At 32.6% G+C, this 21,479-nt stretch overlaps 2 protein-coding genes across 5 annotated transcripts in view; both read left to right on the forward strand.

Annotated features, from left to right (window-relative positions):
• Positions 1-2,372, forward strand: part of LOC106462714 (cap-specific mRNA (nucleoside-2'-O-)-methyltransferase 2-like) — a 29,490-nt gene extending 27,118 nt beyond the window's left edge. For all 3 annotated transcript variants that reach the window (XM_013922660.2, XM_022390035.1, XM_022390034.1), the window contains 2 exons: positions 64-256; positions 679-2,372. In XM_013922660.2, coding sequence (XP_013778114.1) covers positions 64-256; positions 679-791 — 306 coding nt within the window. In that variant the 3' untranslated portion in view covers positions 792-2,372. The remainder of the gene's footprint in view (positions 1-63; positions 257-678) is intronic.
• A 2,670-nt stretch (positions 2,373-5,042) lies between these two features.
• On the forward strand, positions 5,043-20,471 carry LOC106462710. 2 transcript variants are annotated; one of them, XM_022390037.1, is made up of 11 exons: positions 5,043-5,928; positions 7,454-7,507; positions 9,277-9,447; positions 11,047-11,298; positions 11,612-11,878; positions 12,572-12,829; positions 15,007-15,183; positions 15,869-16,291; positions 16,940-17,119; positions 17,423-17,496; positions 20,157-20,471. In XM_022390037.1, the coding sequence occupies exons 1-10, from the start codon at positions 5,880-5,882 to the stop codon at positions 17,482-17,484; spliced, it is 1,893 nt and encodes a 630-aa protein (XP_022245745.1). In that variant the 5' UTR covers positions 5,043-5,879; the 3' UTR covers positions 17,485-17,496; positions 20,157-20,471. The 2 variants fall into 2 exon arrangements, with proteins under 2 accessions (XP_022245745.1, XP_013778109.1); XM_013922655.2 differs by having other exon boundaries at positions 5,044-5,928; positions 11,044-11,298.
• Positions 20,472-21,479: the final 1,008 nt, after the last annotated feature.

Raw genomic sequence — 21,479 nt, forward strand, 5'->3', positions numbered from 1 at the left:
TTTGTTAACTTCATGATAGTGTGGCTTGAGTAATTTTTTACTTTTCATTATTGTGACCCACAGGTAATTTCTGTTCCATTAGCCTTGGAAAGTACTGTAGATACCCCACAGGTTTGGATGTTTGGCCGTTTTAGCACTTCTAATAAAGTTATCATTGTCCAGTCTCATCTTAAATTTGTCATGGAAAAACTAGTCCAGTTACAGAAAACAACAGGCACAACTGTCTTGGAGGTTTGCCCTCTTTCTCATCTTTGTGGTAAGTAAAAACTTATTTTTTGTTTCAGATTTTACCCTGCTCAAATTCAGTAATACATACATTTTTTAACAAAAGGTTAAAAAGATCATTAAACATATTCACAGATTGTACAAGTTCCATTGTTACCATGTGTACTGTTAGAGGAAGGCAAAGAAAAAAAAAAGTAATGTTTTAAGGAACATTTAAATACCACAGGAGATTTGGTTATGATCATAAACTGAGTTTTTTAACATACACAGATAATTTTTATAATTTAGTATGTGTGAAATTAGTGAAATCATAATGTTATAGTTTGTATATGATTAAGTTCAGTATTCTATAGTTTATAGTTTAATTTGAGGTTATTAACATTTTCATAAAGCATAAAGTATAAGTTATTTACAACAGATTTTTTAACTGAAATTTTACATCATCCATTTCAGAGGAGCCCTTTTATTCATTTGTTGTAAAACGGAACTTTGTTTGCCTTAAGAAAAGAATAGAAGGGATGATTGCAGCAGAAGACAGAGATGAAGGAGAAAGTTCCACCACCTGATGCTGTGTTTGGAAAATAGAAGTTGTCTTTCATTTATAGATTTCTTCAGAAAAATTATTTTGGTTTAGTTATCACAGTATCGCAGTAGTATAGGTTAATTACTAAAGACATTTTATTAAGCTAAAGAAGAATTAAAGGGCTGTGATAAAAAGTTACACAGTTATTATTAATTTTTGATTTTATTTTTAATAGAAAGAAAACAATCTTAAAAAGAAATTATGTATAAGAACTACTAAGGAAAACAGCAAAAAAATTACAAATTATATAAGGATGAGAATATATCAAAATACATAAATAAAAATGTAAGGGGAAAAATAAAAAAATCTTCATCAGCTGCAAACGTCTGTATCTGTGTCTGATCTCTGTTTTGTTTTGTAATAATGACTTTTTTGTCTTAGTTGAGGCCACTGGTCATTGCTTTGTTTTCTAATAATGATTTTGTTTTCTATCTGCTGAGCATTTTATTGGCTATTCTCTGTTTGGTTTGTAATGTTGACTTTATCTCTTAACTGATGACTTTGGTATTCATTGGTCTTTGTTTTGTATTAATTATTTTGTTTCCTCTCAGCTGAAGATGTTATTATTGACTGTTCTGTGTTTTGTTTGTAATGATGACTTTGTTTCTTCTCAGCTGAGGACTTGAGTAGTGACTGGTATCTGTTTCATTTTTATTAGTATATTCTTTATTTTGATATAATTATTGTTTTATTCATGAATATAAGCATCTGAGAGAATCACTAAGTTTAAAATTTCTATTTCATCTTTATTTTATCATCTTGCTTTTTTTTAGCAGGTCATCAAGTTTTGACCTTATTGTAAAAGATTTATACATATAAATTTTTAATAGTAATACACATTAATTTTTACTTTCTTTAATACTTTATTAGATTGGACAACATTTGTACTTAAAAGTGCTACTGACATGAGGAAACTTATGTTTGTAAAATGGATGCTTTAATATTAAGCATTTGAAATTGCTTACTTTAGTTATAAAATTACTGTCTGATTGAAAATTTATATTTTTTTTATTGTTATATGTAGTTGTGAAAATTGTGAAGAATACTTGCTTCCAAAGTTGGGCACATGTGATAAGGGCATGCTTTTTCTTTTTGTGAAGACACTGGCTTCCTATTGTGGTAGTTTCATCAATTTGCAAGAACCACAGTGCATATTTTGTTAAAATTACTTAATATGGATGTAATTAGCTTTAAATTTTGAAAAAAATGGTAGTTTTGTTCAATTGTTTAAAAGAAAAAAGAAGAAAATTAATTTAAACTGCTGTACTGAAAAAAAAGTGCTTTAAAGTTAAAGGCTGTGATGTGTATATTGTGGCTAAAATATTACTCAAGCTGCTCTTTTGGCTATTATATATATATTATTTGGTTTTTAAAAGCCCATAAAATAATTTTGGGATTTGATTCAAGTAAAGCAACGTAACAGATATAGAGTTATTATATTCTGATGGTGATTTCCTAACACTTACTTCTTACTCTGCAACTGGTTTTTTTATTACATTACAAGCATAGTGTACTGTGTTCATTGAAATTTTCAAGAAATAAAAAAACATTATTTCAGTGTTCATTGTTATTTAAAAGTTATTTACAAATAAAAAACTACAGGTAGAGTATATTTATACTTGGTTTGTCCATTTTTCATATCACTTCAAACCTGGTGAACTTGATGGGCTGAAATTATATCATTTTATTTTTCCACCACCAGGTGGTTATTTAAGTGTTATAGGTAAGACTTTTCAGAGTTGACAGTAGTTTATTTATATTTTCTGCTATGAAGAGCATCTCTACATTAAAATTTGACTAACTACTAAGTTTAAAATTTATGTAGTAATTCATGAAATGTGGAAAAATTTTATGAATGTTTTCATTTATTTACATAGGATAAAAAGTTTTAAGCCACATATATTTTATCAATGCAGTGACTACAGTGCAGTTAACAAATGGATCAGAAAGTTCACTACAAAGTTAATAGTTTCTTAATGTGAAATATAAGAATATCAGTTCTTCTATTATCACGTGAATAATAATTTCATATTTAGAAGATTGATATTTATTTATTGAACATGAAGACTCTACAAGGGCATTTTCTACAGTATTTGTTAATTTTGTTTGTCTAATATTTATGTAAAACTATACAAGGGCTATCAGGGCTAGTCAACCCTAAATTAGAACTGATACGCTAGAGGAAAGACAGATAGTCAACATCACCCACCACCAACTTTTGTGATATTTTAATCGAAGAGGAAGAGTGGGATTCAACCATAACTTTAGCGAGACACCCATGGTAGATAGTGATATTGCAACAAGCGTTTAGGCGAAGGCGGACAAATTAGAATGGGAGCGGCCCTTCTTTACCAAGGATTACTCTCCTTCTTTTATCATTATATATAGGTTGTTCATATTAGCAGCCTCGTGAAAAAAGCCTAAAAATGTATGTGCGTGGTCTACGTCTGAGAGTTTTTAGTATCTTGGAAAAAGATGAGTGATCGAAATGGAATAATTGTTTCCTAGAGATCGAGTCTAAACAGAATTATTTAAAGAAATTACTGGGCTACAACTGTAATGAAATCCGAACTTTATTTACACTTTATTAAATATCGAATTATTTTGTGTTATTAACCAGTAGTATAAGGTGTATGAAAAACAACAGCTAGTATTATTTAAACACCAAGGAAACACGAGAGCTGTTTAATTTATTGGTGTACGAGTCAATAATTATAAGAAGTAGTATTACGTTATGAAGTTTCAAGTTATTATAGCCTGTAAAACTAGTCATCATGAGCAATGACTTCAGCAAAAAAATGTATTCATTAGAAGCATAATATATGTACGGAATTTCAGTTTAGTCTTGTCTGAAATATGCATGCATCAGTATTATTTTTAAAACATACATTCACTGCGGGATGTAGCCCTCTGTCAGATCTTTATAATCATGACAGGATATATGTCTACTATTGACGTACTAACAAGGCATGTTCGGTGACGGGATTCGAACCCACGGATCTCGAGTCGATTGTCTTAACCACTAGGTTATGCCAAGTCTATTTTTGTTTTATAATATCTTGGAATTAAATGTTGAAACTTATTACGTTTTACTTTTGAGGTCATGTTTTCAAGTAGAATTATTTTTTAATGTGGAACCTTCGTTTGTTTTCTGTTAAGTACAAAGCTGTACAGGAATCGAACCCCAAATAATGAAGTTGATACCATTTTAGTGGATAACATCCTACTTTTCGGTCTGTTTTGAATTTTTTGTTGGGGCACTTAACCATGGCTCGTCTATCACGTAATGAAACTTCTAAAAAACATCAAGTTTTGCAATGAAAATACACACAACGTAAAAATATATTCAATTTACAACAAACAAGGTTATTTTGTGTATAAGAATTTGTAATGAACTTTGTAATATAGATAAGTAGACACATATATACAAGTAATAAAAACATTTTATAAATGTAAAATAATGTAGAGTTCGCAGTGACAAAAAGAATACAAACAAGAATATAAGGATGATACGTAGATCATCCGTACATTAATTTAAATATTAAAATTTGATGTTACACTGTAAAATGTAGGAGTACAAACTGATTACAAGGTCTGTCAATTTGTAGCAAGTCTGTAATAATAAGTTTGACTAAACTTGGTTTTCCTCGTAGGTAAGTTCTCGTAGTTACACACTACATTGAAGCTTACCCTAACATGAACATGATATTATGATAAACAAACAACATAGCAACAGCCAGGAATATATAACTGTCAACTGCAGTAATATTAAAGTATGCATTTTACAGTATAGCATTAAATTTCAATATTAAAAGTCATCTAGGGATGATCTTTGTAAAACTGTATCATCCGTATATTATTGTTTGCATTCTTTTTGGCATCACTACATCATTTTACAATTACAAAAAGTTGTTTATACATGTTTTGTGAGGTCCCCCCCCCCCTATACTGAAATTCATTGTACTCTATGAATGTGTCTAATATAATTTAATATTATGTGTATTGATTTTATTCCTTCATTTTATACATAATATAGGGGTTGGCTCCCTAAAGACACCGATTGTATAGTGTACAAAGCATTGAGTTTTCTACATGTTACAGTCATCTAATGAGCATCTACTATTGGTTGGTAATTCATGTTTCACCCTGTATTTAAGCTTTTTAAAATAATATTTCTGTGAAAAAGCTGACTTCACGGAGTAATGATAACATCATTTACACAAGAATTATTATTTTTCTTTTATTTAAATTACTTAGTTATTACGCTAAACGATGACATTTTGCACTGTACAATACACATATAGTGGATTTAGGTTTAAACTGATGTTAGTGATAAAGTAGTTGTAGAGTTATCTCGACTGAAACAACAAGTAAAAAAAAGAACAATCTAGTTGGTTGGTCACTTTCTGGTTTGGTATCTTGGCGATGGGTTCTTGTCGTGTCGGTAGAGAAACAAATAAAAATGAGTATCAATCATCTTTTAAAGTAAAATTCCCTGTCACTGTTGATTTTTTGGCGTACATATATAGTCTACCGACTCTGTGATATATAGAGAAGAGCAGGCAAACATGGAGAGAGAGACGGACAGATTGAAAGAGACAGACAGGCAAACAGATGGATAGGGAAAGAGACAGACAGGCAAACAGATGGATAGGGAAAGAGACAGACAAAGTGACTACTTTTTTTTTCATGAATTGATCTGGAATAACCCAGAAGATATATGTTATAAGACCCTGTTTGTCTAGGTAAACAGGTTTCTGTTACCTCCCACGTGGGAATGAGTAACATAATTTCAGACGTTCACGTATTGTACAATCGTCAATATCTGAGTTTGTAATGACCTTCACCAATGCCTGACGCTCCCCCATTCTCGGAAAAGAAAGTGAAAGTTAGGAAGAGCAGCACCACCCTGGTTATCTCCCACAGCTGTAAAGTACAAGGTTAACAAGGGCGGTGTTTTCTGTTTCACCCATCCACCTGTACGCCCACAGATTAAACAAATTACAGTTATAATAGCATCAATGGATTTTCGTATTTTTGTCTGACTGAAACCGTCGTAGAAGGTCTGAAGATGACAGGTGTATTATTTCTACTTTTAATAGTAGCGACGTACTTTACTGGTGAGTCTCGTGTTTACATGGGTTTAAATATTTCTAGACACCCAAACCTCGATGTTTATATAAGAGTAATATCTGTGGATAGGAACAGTTTAATACTTCAAGTCATCTAAAAAAATATCAAACATGACAACGTGCAGTTATCTTAACTTTTCTACGAGAAAAATAACCTTTGTGCTCCCAATCTGGACTAGTTACGATTTGCGTGTCAAAAGCAGTCTGGATTAGCTTTAGTTTACCTGCTTTATCTTGAATGCCATAATCTGGACTATCTTCCGTTTCGATGTTAAAATAATCTGAACTAGCTTAACCTTGAATGACATAATATGGACTATTTTACGCTTATTTGTCAAAGTAATCTGGACTATTTTACGCTTATTTGTCAAAGTAATCTGGACTAGCTTTACTTTGAATACCATAATTTTGACTATCATCCGCTTGTTTGTTAAAGTAATCTGGACTAGATTTTAGCTTGCCTATCATAATCTGGACTAGCTTTTAGCTTGCCTATCATAATCTGGACTAGCTTTTAGCTTGCTTATCATAATCTGGGCTAGCTTTAGCATGCCTGTCATAATCCGGCAAGCTTTAGCTTGCTTATCATAATCCCGGCTAGCTTTAGCTTGCTTATCATAATCTGGGCTAGCTTTAGCATGCCTGTCATAATCTGGGCTAGCTTTAGCTTGCCTGTCGCGAGGACTTTCTTGTTCCATTTGAATAATAATCCATAATATAAGCTTTTATTCAAATACAGTTTGACTGAAAAACGTAAATTTTCCGTTTGTTACGCAAAATAAAATGTTTATTTGTGGTTACTGAATGTAATGTAATGTAACTTACTATCGTAGCTTTAGAATGTAAATTTTTAATTGTTTTCAATGGTACCAGATTAGCATTTATCTGTCATATAACCTCAGATTAGAAGCGATTTTGCTTCTCCTTATTGTCAATAACTAGTGAGAAGACGGCGTGTGTGATATTGAAATTATATATCGTTTTTGTTTACACACCAAGAACGTAAAACGTAATTTTACGAAGTTTTTCTATACGTGTTATAATACTTTACACATGCATTACAGACCTAAAATACAGGATTTTTTCCATCGATTTTATGTCATCATTTTTTACGTTGTAAGATATATGTTGTTTTTTGTTGTAGTCACAACCTGATATTTTAAAAATTTATATAAATTTTAAAATCATTGTTATCACTTCTCACAACTAGTGAACGGTTTCGGAAAAGATAAACGAGATAACAATATGCCCCTAATAGCACAATAGCAAGTGCGCGGAATTATAACACTAGAAAGCCGGTTTCAATAACTGTAGTGGACTTAGCACATGTAGTCCATTGTGTAGCTTTGTGCTTAACTACAAACAAATGGCTAAAAATATGAATTTATTAAACCTTGTAAAATTAAATACCAATGTAGGCTTATCTTTTATTTTTATTTACTTAGATGAAAAGTTATTAAGATTTGCTAATGAATGATGTTTACAATAACTAGTCTATTTTGTGTTATGATAGGGTTCTTTGCAATGCCACGATATCAGCTCGCCACCTATCGATCAGCTCCAGAAGGTCAGAAATTTTTTTGATTTTGAGAAGTATTCCTATTTGAATTTCATGAATTTATGTTTAAAAATGTATACGGTAATGGAAATTATAATGGAAACACACACGTGATATGCATATGATTAGTAACAAGCTATGAATTATGAAAACTAAATGGTGAATTTATTAGTGGTACTAGACATTACCATAAAAAAATAAAACCAAACCAATATGCTCTACAGTTTCGTATATGAGCCTTTTGGTTTATATTTTATTTTCATGCTACAGTTTAATCTATCAATATTGTTATAAATATCCTGTATTACAATTCAGCCAAGATGTTTCATTGCCCTTTAACCTTCTTAGTTTTTAAATTAGCCTATGTAGCCTCGAAGAATGTTTGTATCAGGACTTTCTGCAGGCCAAGCCATGATTGTGATTATTCTATTGGTTTTTTGCCGTCCTGATATCGTTTCGTTATATTTCTGTATGTTTGGATCCATTGACTAGATGGAAGGTGATTCATGTTCCTGAATGAATGACATGGTGAATCAGAATGTGCTTATACACGTCAGCAGTAAGGATATCACCACTGGCTGAGACCATGTACTGATGCCTCACGGTGGTCCATAGTAGATTGTTTTACATCGTCAGCAGTAAGGATATCACTACTGGCTGATACCATGTACTGATGCTATCGAATAAACTGTATTAGAGTCCAAACAATTTGAACTTGATTCATCTGTATGTATCGAACCTGACCACTGTTTGTGTTCGTTAAGACCGCTTCGTGTTAATATCTTATTGTTTTCATTCACACCTGTATTTATAGCAACGCTGTTGGCAAGATATATACTCGGCTGTCATCTATCTCGCAAAGAACATACTCCAAGATACTAAAAAGTTCACTTTTGGAGGTTTCTGTTTTCTACCCTGACTAATTCTATTCTTAACAGTGCCAGTTTCACATAACCGCTTCAGAGTCTTGCCTACAGCTCTTACTGAAACATGGACTTTTGTCACAACGTTTTACATGGAGTATCGTGGACCAGCCAAATCTTTGATATCTACATAGTTTTCAAACGGTATTTCAGTTTTAGGAACCATGATTGGATACACACTACTGCTATTGGGGATAGTATGACTACCTGTTTTTTATACGATTTATGTTGGTGTGGTATTTTCTGATTGGTTGGAAGAGAAACAATCATAGTGTACACTATCAGGATGTGACTGAACTATGGGGAAGTTCATTTTCTCCTGATAAAGGGGTGGCACACCATTATTTCCCAATCTGTATACATTGAATTAGACAGGTTTTGATGTTATAAGAAACAATTCTGAATGTAAGAAATAAATATAAAAAACATTAACAATAATTGATAAATATGAATTTATATCTCTTTATTTTTTACGGTGTGTTAAATAAAAAAAGAAAGTTATAGCTATAGTCTTTCACTGCTAAATTAGGGATGGCTAGTGCAGATAACTCTCGTATAGCTGTGCGCGAAATTCAAAACAAACCAAACCAACTTATTTAAATAATTCAATAAAACTGGTTTAGAAAATAATGAAATAAATAATTCAGTATTTGTTGGACTTAAGAAGTATTTCATCCGTTATTTATTATTTACTGGCTTGGAAAATATTCCTTTTAATTTGATAGTTACTGGTCTGCTTAAACATGTCTTTTCAAGTCATAGACTTCCATCATGAACTGGTTTATAGAAAGCTGCAAATCAAGCATGAGATTAGCAATTTAATAATAATAATTCGTTATTTACTTATCTAATTAGATACGTTATGCCCGAGTCCGCAGGGTTTATTTCCTCATCCACATAACTGCAATCAATTCCTTCACTGCGACCATGGCAATCCTCACTTGGGTACCTGTGAGGACGGACTGCTCTTCGACCGGAAACTCTTTGTCTGTAACTTTGAGAATAATGTCGATTGTGACGTAAAAGGTGAGCAAATTGTTTTTGAGAAGAGTATTTAAACTGAAAATATGAAATATGTACCACTAATGGTTGAGGTGAACACGTTTTTGTTATGCTGTTTAACTTAATTTCCCAAAACTCCATTAAAATAAAAAGGATTAAGGCCACTTTTGTAATAAAAATATAAAAAATGAAACATAATACAAAGAAACATCATATGTATGAGCCAATTAACTTTCTATATTTTATTTGCTTAACTTCAAACATGTCTGTAAAACAAAACTGTTTAATTGTTTCTGAGGGCTAATGAGAAGTGTTGTTTTTAACTGTTTTTGAGGTCTGGAGGAGCGTTGTTTTTAAATATTTCTGACAAGCAAACAAGAATTTTTTTTTAGCTGTTCCCGGTGACTAATCTCCCCATTTTGCAGGCTTATGACGCTAAAACTCAGGTTTCGATACCCGTGATGAGCAGAACACGGATAGCCCATTTGGTAGCTTTGTGCTTAACAACTACCAAACTAACCTGATGTCTAATGAGCAGCATTGTTTTTTATTTGTTTCTTAGGGATTAAAGATAACATCTATTTACTTTTTTTTGGACTAAGGGACAACATTGATTTAACTGTTTCTGAAGGCTAATGGACAACATTGTTTGTAACTGTTTCTGAAGACTAATGGACAACAATGTTTTTAACTGTTTATGAAGGCTAATGGATAACATTGTTTGTAACTGTTTATGAAGACTAAGGGAGAACTTTGTTTGTAGATGTTTCTGAAGACTAATGGATAACATTGTTTGTAACTGTTTATGAAGACTAATGGACAACAATGTTTGTAACTGTTTATGAAGGCTAAGGGACAACATCGATTTAACTGTTTCTGAAGGCTAATGGACAACATTGTTTTTAACTGTTTATGAAGGCTAATGGATAACATTGTTTGTAACTGTTTATGAAGACTAAGGGAGAACTTTGTTTGTAGATGTTTCTGAAGGCTAAGGGACAACATTGTTTGTAACTGTTTCTGAAGACTAATGGACAACAATGTTTGTAACTGTTTATGAAGGCTAATGGATAACATTGTTTGTAACTGTTTATGAAGACTAAGGGAGAACTTCGTTTGTAACTATTTATGAAGGCTAATGGGCAACATTGTTTGTAACTGTTTCTGAAGGCTAAAGAGTAAAAATTGCTTTTGGGAATTCAAACCAGTCTCCAATCACACAGGAATGTAATTTTGGATTTTAAAAGTTCTATGTATTGATATACTATGAATTTGACATTGATGTTTTCGTATTTAAGCCTCAATTGGTGCTTCCGGAAGAGGTGCAGATAACTTTAGAAGAAATGTGGATTATGTTCTGTCAAATACACCTCCTTGTCTTAAGTAACGTGATATGTTAATGGATATCTGGGCATTTTTTTCCTGTTGTACGTTTACTGATGAAAAGCTTTTGCTTTATTTTTATAATAGGAATGATATATTTTATTCAAAATTGTGACTGTATTAAAGTAGATTTTGAAAAAAAAATGTTTGATCGACTATCTTGTTCATGTTGTTAGTTAAAATACTCAGTTAAATTTAAGCATAATAATGGCTGGTTATATTGCTTTTATGTGTAAGGAGAGATTAAACCAGAACCAGAAGACAAAGAAACAGATGTGAAGGACAAAAATGAAGAAAATACAGTATTGAAAGCCAAGTGTCTTCGAGCACGTGGCCAGTTCCCCCATCCCACTGACTGTGAGAAGTTCTATAATTGCTGGGATGACGTGGTATTAGAACAGAGATGTCCAGGAGAATTGATGTTTGACCAAAATGATTGGATCTGCAAGGAGCCGAAGAAGGTGGATTGTGGAGAAAGGAAACGACCAATTAGTATGTCTAGATTAACCAATGTTTCGTTGTGCTTTAAGGTGGGGGAAATTTTACCATGTTTGACGTGTTATATCCGTTGTTAGCGTTATTTAAAATATATATATATATATGTATATTAAAGATAAAAATAAGGGTACGTACCTAAGTGACAAAATGAACAGTTATTTTTATTTTGTAATGATCAACCTCTTCACTCTTAAAATCCCGGTGTTCAAGATTATACAGAACTAAATTTACTTAATTAAATCCATTTTTATTGCAAAACGATAATAACTCATTGAATATTTGCAGTTATTTGTGTTTATCTTATTAGTCAGTAAACCTGAACAACAAGACCACGATGAAGAAAACCAAAAAACAAAAGAAAAAAGCAAAACCAGGGAGAATATGATATTGAAAGATAAGTGTCCTCAAGCTCGTGGCCAGTTCTCTCATCCCACTGACTGTGAGAAGTTCTATGATTGCTGGGACGATGTGGTCTTAAAACGGTGCTGTCCGGGAGGATTATTGTTTGACCAGAGTGATCGGATCTGCAAGGAGCCAGAAAAGGTGGATTGTGGAGAAAGAAAACGACCAATCAGTATGTTGTTATTACAAATTATTTCGCTGTAATTTTAACTAGAAATTATTGACGGGCTTAGTGTTTGTGGATTAAAGTTTACACATATTAGAAACGAATGAACATTACGTATGACAGCGTCCCCGGAACTATGGGTCATGATCCAACTATTGGTATTAAGTTAGGTGAAAGAATATCTTTAGTCCACACGAAATAATAAAACATAAACATATTTTAATATTAATTATTTTATACAAGAAGAAAAAATTGTCATAATAATCTTGTCCAATCCCAATTTGTCATGCATGACAAATTGGGATCGGACAAGGTTACTATGACAATTTTTTCGTTCTTGTATAAAATAATTGATATTAAAATATGTTTATGTTTTATTATATCTTGTGGGCTACTGTCACACTTAGGCAGATTAAAGTCACAAAAGTGGTCACTTTGTGACTTTGATTTGTCTAAATGTGAAGCCGTAGCATATAAGAACTCTGCACATAAAGAGTGGCACTAGGATGTCAAGAGTGTTTCATGAAAGTTTCTGATCTCATGGAAACTTTACTGCAGAACATGATCATTGTTTCCAAGAAATATAAATGATATTCACTAAAGTAAGTCTACTTTATTTATTTCTCTCTATCTATCTATATATATATATATATAATTGATTATTTTTAATTATTCGTATTTTCCTAATTCTTGCACCAGTTAACAAAGTCGAGCAACAAGACCACGCCAACAAGACCAAAGAACTTGAGGTAAAGGACAAGACTGTGGAAAAGAAAGTCAAATGTCCTCAACTACGTGGTCAGTTCCCGCACTCTACTGCCTGTGAGAAGTTTTATGATTGCTGGGATGAAGTGGTCTTGGAACGGGATTGTCCGCTAGGTTTGCTGTTTGATCAAGATAACCGGATTTGTAATGAACCAGAGAAAGTAGACTGTGGAAATAGGACAGAACCAAAGAGTATGTCAAGAAAAACAACAACTTACAATTGTTTGAGTCACATATTAATTAGAAAATCGTACACTGTTTTAGTTTGATGCTGAGATCTAGCTTAGTAAAATTAAAGCTAAAAGATGGAGATTTAGAATTAGAAGATATTTAATAATTATAGTTTTTCACGTTAAGAGCAGAGTTAGTGACTTTTATCGTAAAGATCAAGACTTATGATACCTCACACAATTATTTGTTTGTAGTTTAGCACAAAGCTATACAATGGGTTATCTGTGCTGTGCCCATCACAATATCGCAACCCGGATTTTAGCGTTGTATGTCCGCATACATACTGCTGAGCCACCTTGGGGCCACATAATGAGTTAGGCTTATGATAGTTCACGTAAAGAGACAGGCTTATGATAGTTCACGTAAAGAGACAGGCTTATGATACTTCACATAATGAGCGAAGCTTGTGATGTTTCATGTAATAATCTAGGTTTATGATACCAAACGATAAAAGTTGGGCTTTTTTGTAATTCTCGTAATGAGATGATTTTGTGATATTTCACCTAATGAGGTAGGTTTATGTAATGAGCTGAACTTATGATATTCCACGCAATGAGTTTGATAAAAAAAATGAAAATCTGCTCCAAAATGAAGTTGGTGTTTGAGATGTATGATAGAATATTAATAGACTTGCTGCATTTTCCGTACTTGAAGACATATGCAGCCCAGTTTAAGCTGACGTGAACTTAGAACACTAAAGTGACTTGAGGATGAAATGTTTATTATTAATTTTGTTGATCTCTACAAATAAAAACGAAACTAGCACTAGAATGAAACAATGCTACGTACCTTTTGTTTTACAAACGTACTTGAGATTTCTCTTTATTACTTCTAGATGCCTCAAGTTACGTAGTACACTCACGTACAAAGTCAATACAGTTAAAAGTACATACCTTAAAAACTCCTTACCGATTAACTCTTTTAGAATATGGTAAAACAGAACAGTATACTCGATCAGTATTTTGCAGTAGCAAATTATGTTTAAATTTAGTTTTCATTGTAAAATTCAACAATTATAGTCTCACCTAAAGCATTACGTTTGTATATTTAGAGAAACCAATGGCCATTTGGTTCAAATGACGAGTCCAGAAGTATGATGTCTACCTTTAAATAAATCGGTTTGACCTCAAGATTAGTCCAGAAGTATGATGTCAGCTAACTAATATCATCACTTATCTACCTTTAAATAAATCGGTTTGACCTCAAGATTAGTCCAGAAGTATGATATCAGCTAACTAATATCATCACTTATCTACCTTTAAATAAATCGGTTTGACCTCAAGATTAGTCCAGAAGTATATCAGCTAACTAATATCATCACTTATCTACCTTTAAATAAATCGGTTTGACCTAAATATTAGTCCAGAAGTATATCAGCTAACTAATATCATCACTTATCTACCTTTAAATAAATCGGTTTGAACTCAAGATTAGTCCAGAAGTATGATATAAGCTAACTAATACCATCACTTATCCACCTTTAAATAAAGCGGTTTGACCTCAAGACTAGTCCAGAAGTAGATTTTATTTGCCCAATCTCATCACTTACATACATTAGAAAAACCAACGATCATTTAGACTTCAAGACAAGTACAGACATGCCCTGTTCCATTCTTTCAGTTACCCACCCTTAAAACCAATGACCATTGCCGAATAACCATGAGGCAAATGAGGCAGTTCCTCAGGGCCTCCGCAAATATTTTGTTAACAATATTTATGAATATTGCGTATTCGATTTATATATTTATTTCTTATATTTGAAAGTTTTTTAATATAATAAAGTTTTTATTTTATTTCTTATATTTGAAAGAGCCCCATAAAGATATTTTCCTCAGGGCCTCCGCATACCTTAATCCGGCCCTGCCACTTGGTCCTTATGACGAGTTCAGAAGTAAAATACCCCCCGTTTTGTGGCACAAAACGAACTGAACAATCTGTAGAAAATCTTGTTCACGTTCATCGTAATTATCCTGTATGCATTAATTGTATTTGTTCTAGAAGATTCAAACTTTTTTTTTTCAGGCAGTCCGTGCCAGTTTATTTAATATAGGAAGAAACGTTTAGCTACGATTAAAAAAAAAAGTTAAAAATAGGTGAGGAATCTACAGGTTTACATTAATACTATTGTTATTTTTTAGTTGATTACGAAGGAAGTGGTAAATGCCCCAAGCCTTATGGACTCTTCCCAACTATTGATTGTTCTGGATTCTACTACTGTATAAACGGAGAGCCTTTCGTCCATAATTGTCCCGACGATTTGTTGTTCGATGATCAGCGAAAGCGTTGTGAATTTCCGAAAAGTGTTGTATGTTCTGGTTAGTTAATTGTTACGTACAGACTTAGTGTAATATCACATTCTATAAGCCATAATTACTAATAATTGGTTTTAAAAATAATAAGCTCTTTATGTGGAAGATATTGTAGCCACGATTACACGTTACAATAGAGAGAGGGATGAGAGATATTGCAGCCACTATTACAAGTTTAAAATGGAGAGAAGGAGGAGAGATATTGTAGCCACGATTACACGTTACAATGGAGAGAGGGAGGGGAGGACTTGTATTCATGATTACGTGTGAGAAAGGAGGGAATATAGATTTTGTAGCCACACTTAAGTGTGACAAAATATGTAGAGGGGAGATTTTGTAGCCATAATTACATGCAGAAAAAATATGTAGAGGGAAGATCTTGTAGTCATAATTACACGTGATAAAATATGTAGAGGGGAGATCTTGTAGTCATAATTACACGTGATAAAATATGTAGAGGGGAGATTTTGTAGCCATAATTACATGCAGAAAAAATATGTAGAGGGAAGATCTTGTAGTCATAATTACACGTGATAAAATATGTAGAGGAAAGATCTTGTAGCCATGTTTACACGTGATAAAACAGATAGGTATAGAGATTGGTGAAATAATAATAATATTTCATATCTCAAAAGTTCGAAGTTGAATAAATCAATATGGTAAAATAACATTATGCATTTATGTATTCCAGGGAAATATACTGAGGTTATCCCTGTAGATAAAACTAGAGAGCAGGAAGACAACATCATCGAGAGCGATAAACAGGTTATTTCTGAAAACAACACAAAGAGAGATGAAAATGACAATGATAACCAGATTATCTCTGAAGATGGTATAAAACCAGAAAATGACATACTCTGCGATACAAAAGATGAACAAAGGAAAAAGAACAAAGATAAAGGCGATAAAAGAGAACCAATTAGACTGAAAGATTACGTTTGTCCTGGCCACCGGGGCCAATTTGCGCACGAGACAGACTGTGAGAAATTTTATAATTGCTGGGATGAGGTGGTTTTTCTGGAACAGTGCCCTCTAGGTCTCCTATTTGATGCTAAACGGATGATCTGTAACGACGCTGACAGAGTTTCGTGTGGTTCACGTGTCAAACCAATTAGTAAGTAGGTCGTTTAATACAGTTAATTGTTATCAACACAAATTTTTGTCTCTATCTACATAAAACACTTCAAAAAGCTTAGTCCACAAGTGGCCCTGCCAGAAGGATTAGGAAGCTTAAAACCGGGTTTAAGTATATATATGGTGGCCAGATAGACCATTGCGTTGTTTTGCGCTTAACAATAAGAAACAAACAAAAACAGACATGTCAAAAATGGACAATCCAAGAAAAGGAAAACTACAGATTGTGTTTAAACTATACATAGCACCAAGTTGTACATATCTTGTTTAAAACCTATATAATAATGTGTCATGTATGTCTTATTTAATTCGTATAAAACATGTTCGTACCCTGTTTAAACAATGTGTTGCGTTGCTTTGTTTAATCCGTATACGAGTTTAAATAAGGTACGGACAGTATACACATTGCTCGTATATAGGTTGAATAAAACATACACAACTTTAAATAAGGTACGGACAGTATTAATGTGTTGTGTATGTTTTTTAAATCCATTTACAAGATACTGTCCGTACCTTGTTTAAATAATGTGTTGTGTATGTTTTATTTAACACACATATATAATATACTGGCCGTACATTGTTTAAACAATGTGTTGTGTTGCTTTACTAGTTTTGTTTTTGTTAACAGCTGATTATAAGCCCACTAAGGAGTGCCCTGAGCCAGTTGGACTATTCCCCAAGGACGATGACTGTTTCTCATTCTACCATTGTGTTGGGGGAATCGCTTTCCCGAATCGCTGTCCGTCAGGGTTAAAGTTTGATTTTGCCAGTGGCAGCTGCGGTCATCCCAATGATGTTGTGTGTGTCTGTAAGTTTATTTACCTACAGAGATTTTTATGGATACAGAATCATTTCTTTAGCTTTGTTTGTTTTATTTTTATTAACCTAAAGTAATTCTCAAGTATTAATTTTGTTTCATTCTAGTTTTCAATATGCAACGTTTCCTTTAAAATTTTTGGAATTTATGTATGAAAAGTGGCATGCAAGTTCGTAAATGTTTTCCACTTCGTTGGAACGAATTTTTTCAAATATAATTATATTTTTCATTTTATTGAATTTGAGATTTCTCATGCGATAATAGAATCTTGTTATGGTTTCTCTCTGGAATTAGCCGGTATCGGGGATAAAACTAAAGAAACAGAAAAGGACGAAGAAGTACATAATGAAGACTAACCAAAAAAGATGGTAAGTCTTTATTTGTGGCGAGTAACTTTCTCTATGATAGAAACTTGAACATCATAATGGCAAAAAAGCTCGCTCTTTAACCTCTTACTTTGTAATTTGATATTTAGCAATCGGAAGGTCTGAGGTTCGAGTCACAACGTACCACTGAAAACGCTTGAGTCTCTCAGCTAGGGGGGAGTTACAAGTGTGACTGTCAGACCAATTTTCTGGTCGGAGTAACCGCATAGGCGGCGAGTGTTACTGACTGAATGTCTAAATTAAAGAAGCCAAAATGAGAACTTCCGTGGAACCTTCATTGGCTGTAACCATGGTTATGGTCGGCTTCTCCAATGCCCCTCTGGTCTGGTTTTTAACCAGGATACTGCTAAATATGGTTATAACATTAACGTCCAAGAATGTAGAAAAAGTCAGTTGATATCATTTTGTCTCTTTCTTTTTCATATAATGTTTCTGTATTTTTTTATTCTCCGTAGTTTACATTTATCTATTTTCTGTTGATTTAAATTTCACGATTTCTCCTCCTTAAATAATCCATGTCTCGTAAGCTGTTTAATTCAACATATTCCTTTTTCCTCTATTTGTTTTGTATCGTCTCTTTCTCTAAGGAACATCTTAGGTGAACTATTAAAAGAATGTTATCTTTTATTCCTAACACTTTGTACAACAACATGAAATTAAATTAAATTCTGAAATATAATATTCCAAACGATTGCAGAATTACAGTGTAAGTTGCTAGTATCTTTAAGTTTTATAACAGAAATTTTTCTTTTATCATTTTACCTCAATATATTGTTTTATTTTTTCTCGGTCATATTTTAGTTTCACTTCCAATTTGTGGAGTTTTCTTTGTTAGTTTAATGAAAAATTAATTTGAGATGCCTTTTTTATCGAATTGATGGAGATTCCAGTCATCCAGTAATACAAGTCTCTCTAACGATATGGCCAGGTGGTTAGGGCGCTCGACTCTCAATCTAAGGGTCGCGTGTTCGAATCCTCGTCCTTCCAAACATGTTCGCCCTTTCAGCCGTGGGGGTATTATAATGTTACAGTCAATCTCATTATTCGTTGGTAAAAGAGTGGGCGGTGATACTGCCTTCCCTCTAGTCTTTCACTGCTAAATTAGGGACGGCTAGCGCAGATAGCCCTCGTGTAGCTTTGCGCGAAATTCAAAACAAACAAACTATTTAACGACGATACTATAGCAATTGTTACTCTCGACCACGGAGGGGGAAAGGTGAGGATACTGCATTTGGGTGTATGTATGTTCGTGCGCGTATCTTGGAAAATAATATACCGATTTATGTGAAATATTTACAGGAGATAGGGTGTCCCCATAGGACGGTCCTCCTAAAATCTGGTTTGGATTACTTTGAAGGATTTTTTTAACATGGGGAGATATGGCATTTTTCCAGTTGTTCATGAATAACTCAGTCTGAAATTATCAGCTTTGGACCAAACTTTACAAGCATATCAACACTGGGATTCTTCTGGATTCCACAAAAATGATCTGGATCCGAGAAGGATTCTTGGTAATATTTGAGGGCCAAATTGGAAAATGCTTAGAAATCCAATTTTAATGATGTTAAGCTGTAATTTTGACACACATAAACTGTTTATTGATGTTTCATATAAGGCCGGTTTTAACATCCTATCCCAAACCTGAAAGATCCGCCTGAATCAATATCAGTACTATTTCACCCACAACAAAAACACATCTCTCGATGAAGCGGTGAAAATACCATGAAAACACTGTGTTATCAAATACAAATGTATTATAATTTGGACGATAATCCATATAGCTTGATTTCAAAAACAAAACTGAACCTGAATCATGCTGATCCAGATCGCCACCAATAGGGTGAAATAGGTAATATCTCTGGAACGGATAATGACTTTTATATCACTTATGTAGAAGACATGCTTAAAACGCACTATGCAATAGGAACAAATTTATGATTTTTAGTTTTTTTATGTTCGCAACAATTTAGATAATCATGTGAAACGCTGTATTTTAGAGTTTAGGGGCTTTCAGTGGGGTGGGGGGATTAATCAACAGATAACATACCTGTGATAGAATGGAAAGTGTAGTAGTTATAAATTTCGTATTGTTATCTGATTAGGAACTCATTTCAGACGCACATTGAAACGAAAAATGCAAAATTCACGGCCGGGCGAGGGTATGTAATCTCTTTTACTGCTCTTGTTATTCATGTTTTCAGGTCTCGGATTTTTAAATAAAAAACTAAGAAAGTTTGTTGTTTGTTATAAGATAGATATATTTCGTTTTTATAGTTATGTATATTGAATTTTTCAAGATTTACAACTTGAAATAAAATAAAATGTAGCAAATAGTTTTCTTCCAACTGCTCTTAATATACCCAATTTTGATAGTTTAAAACAGTTCATAGTTTATCATTTTTGTGTGTTATCTATGATTTATCATAGGTAAAATGTGGCATAGTTACAGTACTATATGAAGTTGGACATGTCGATATCAGGGTTGGTGTTTTCATCCATTGTGTAGTAATGGGTTATATATATATATATAGTATTCCTGGATGTGATATGTTTGTCTTGTTTACGTTTATAAAGTAAGGTATAAATTTTATTTTTTAACTGATTATAGTAGGTTTTAACAGTTATATTTTGTATCTGAACAGGTTTCAAAATGATTTTTCGGAAGCGATGCCATAACTATTACGATTGCTTGACTGGAGAAAGAAAAGAACAAGTCGTTGCAATTGAAAGAAAATGTCGACAATAAACACAGAGTTATAATTTACTTTGATTAAACTATTTAAAGGGTTAAATATTCTATAAACATTTTACTCAAGGTATAATTTAGTTTGACTAAACTATTTAAAGGGTTAAAATATTCTAGAAACATTCTACCAAAGGTATAATTTACTTTGATTAAACTATTTAAAGGGTTAAATATTCTATAAACATTTTACTCAAGGTATAATTTAGTTTGACTAAACTACTAAAATATTCTAGAAACATTTTATCAAAGGTATAACTTACTTTCACTAAAATATTTAAAGGGTTAAAATATTCTAGAAACATTTTATCAAAGGTATAATTTACTTTGACTAAAATATTTAAAGGGTTAAAATATTCTAGAGACATTTTACCAAAGGTATAGTTTACTTTGACTAAACTACTAAAATATTCTAGAAACATTTTATCAAAGGTATAATTTACTTTGACTAAACTACTAAAATATTCTAGAAACATTTTATCAAAAGTATAATTTACTTTGACTAAACTACTAAAATATTCTAGAAACATTTTATCAAAAGTATAATTTACTTTGACTAAACTACTAAAATATTCTAGAAACATTTTACCAATATGTGGAGCTCATGGTATATAAATGTTATTTTTTTGGTTCCATTCAACAGATGGAGTTTTGCATGAAAACTTTCTTGCGCATAAAACAAAAATATCTAACATCAGGTACTAACCAGCTTAAATTTTAGTCTAAGCACAAAACTACCGTCACCGAAATGCTCAAGGCTGTAATCAGCTTTATACCCATATTTAAAACAATAAATTATATTTAAACCAGCACTTGTGAATCTGATGATATAAAAAATTATCCACGTATTCATATTTAACACAAAATTACTGAGAACTCATCAAATGTCTAATAAAACCATTGTGCCCGTCCTTAAAATACTACAGCATTGTTGCTCTTATTAATCTCTTTATGTTTCAGTCTTGCTGTTTTTCTAAGAAATAAACAGAATCGGAGATTTCACTTCTAATTTTTCTTTAGAAAGAAAAGATGGTTAATTTAGGTTTATTTCGATTTTTTTCAGTGGTTACGAGGTCGATCGAATTGACTGATCCCGTTTTGAGATTAAGGTAGAGAAAATAATATATAGACTATAAGGATTTAGTGAAAAAAAACCCGTTACAAATGCATTTAAGAGGTTTTAGGGATTACACAAAGGAAATTTGAGATTTTTGAGATGGCG

This window comes from Limulus polyphemus, unplaced genomic scaffold, assembly GCF_000517525.1.
Source record: "Limulus polyphemus unplaced genomic scaffold, Limulus_polyphemus-2.1.2 Scaffold1230, whole genome shotgun sequence".
Classification (NCBI taxonomy): Eukaryota; Metazoa; Arthropoda; class Merostomata; order Xiphosura; family Limulidae; genus Limulus; species Limulus polyphemus.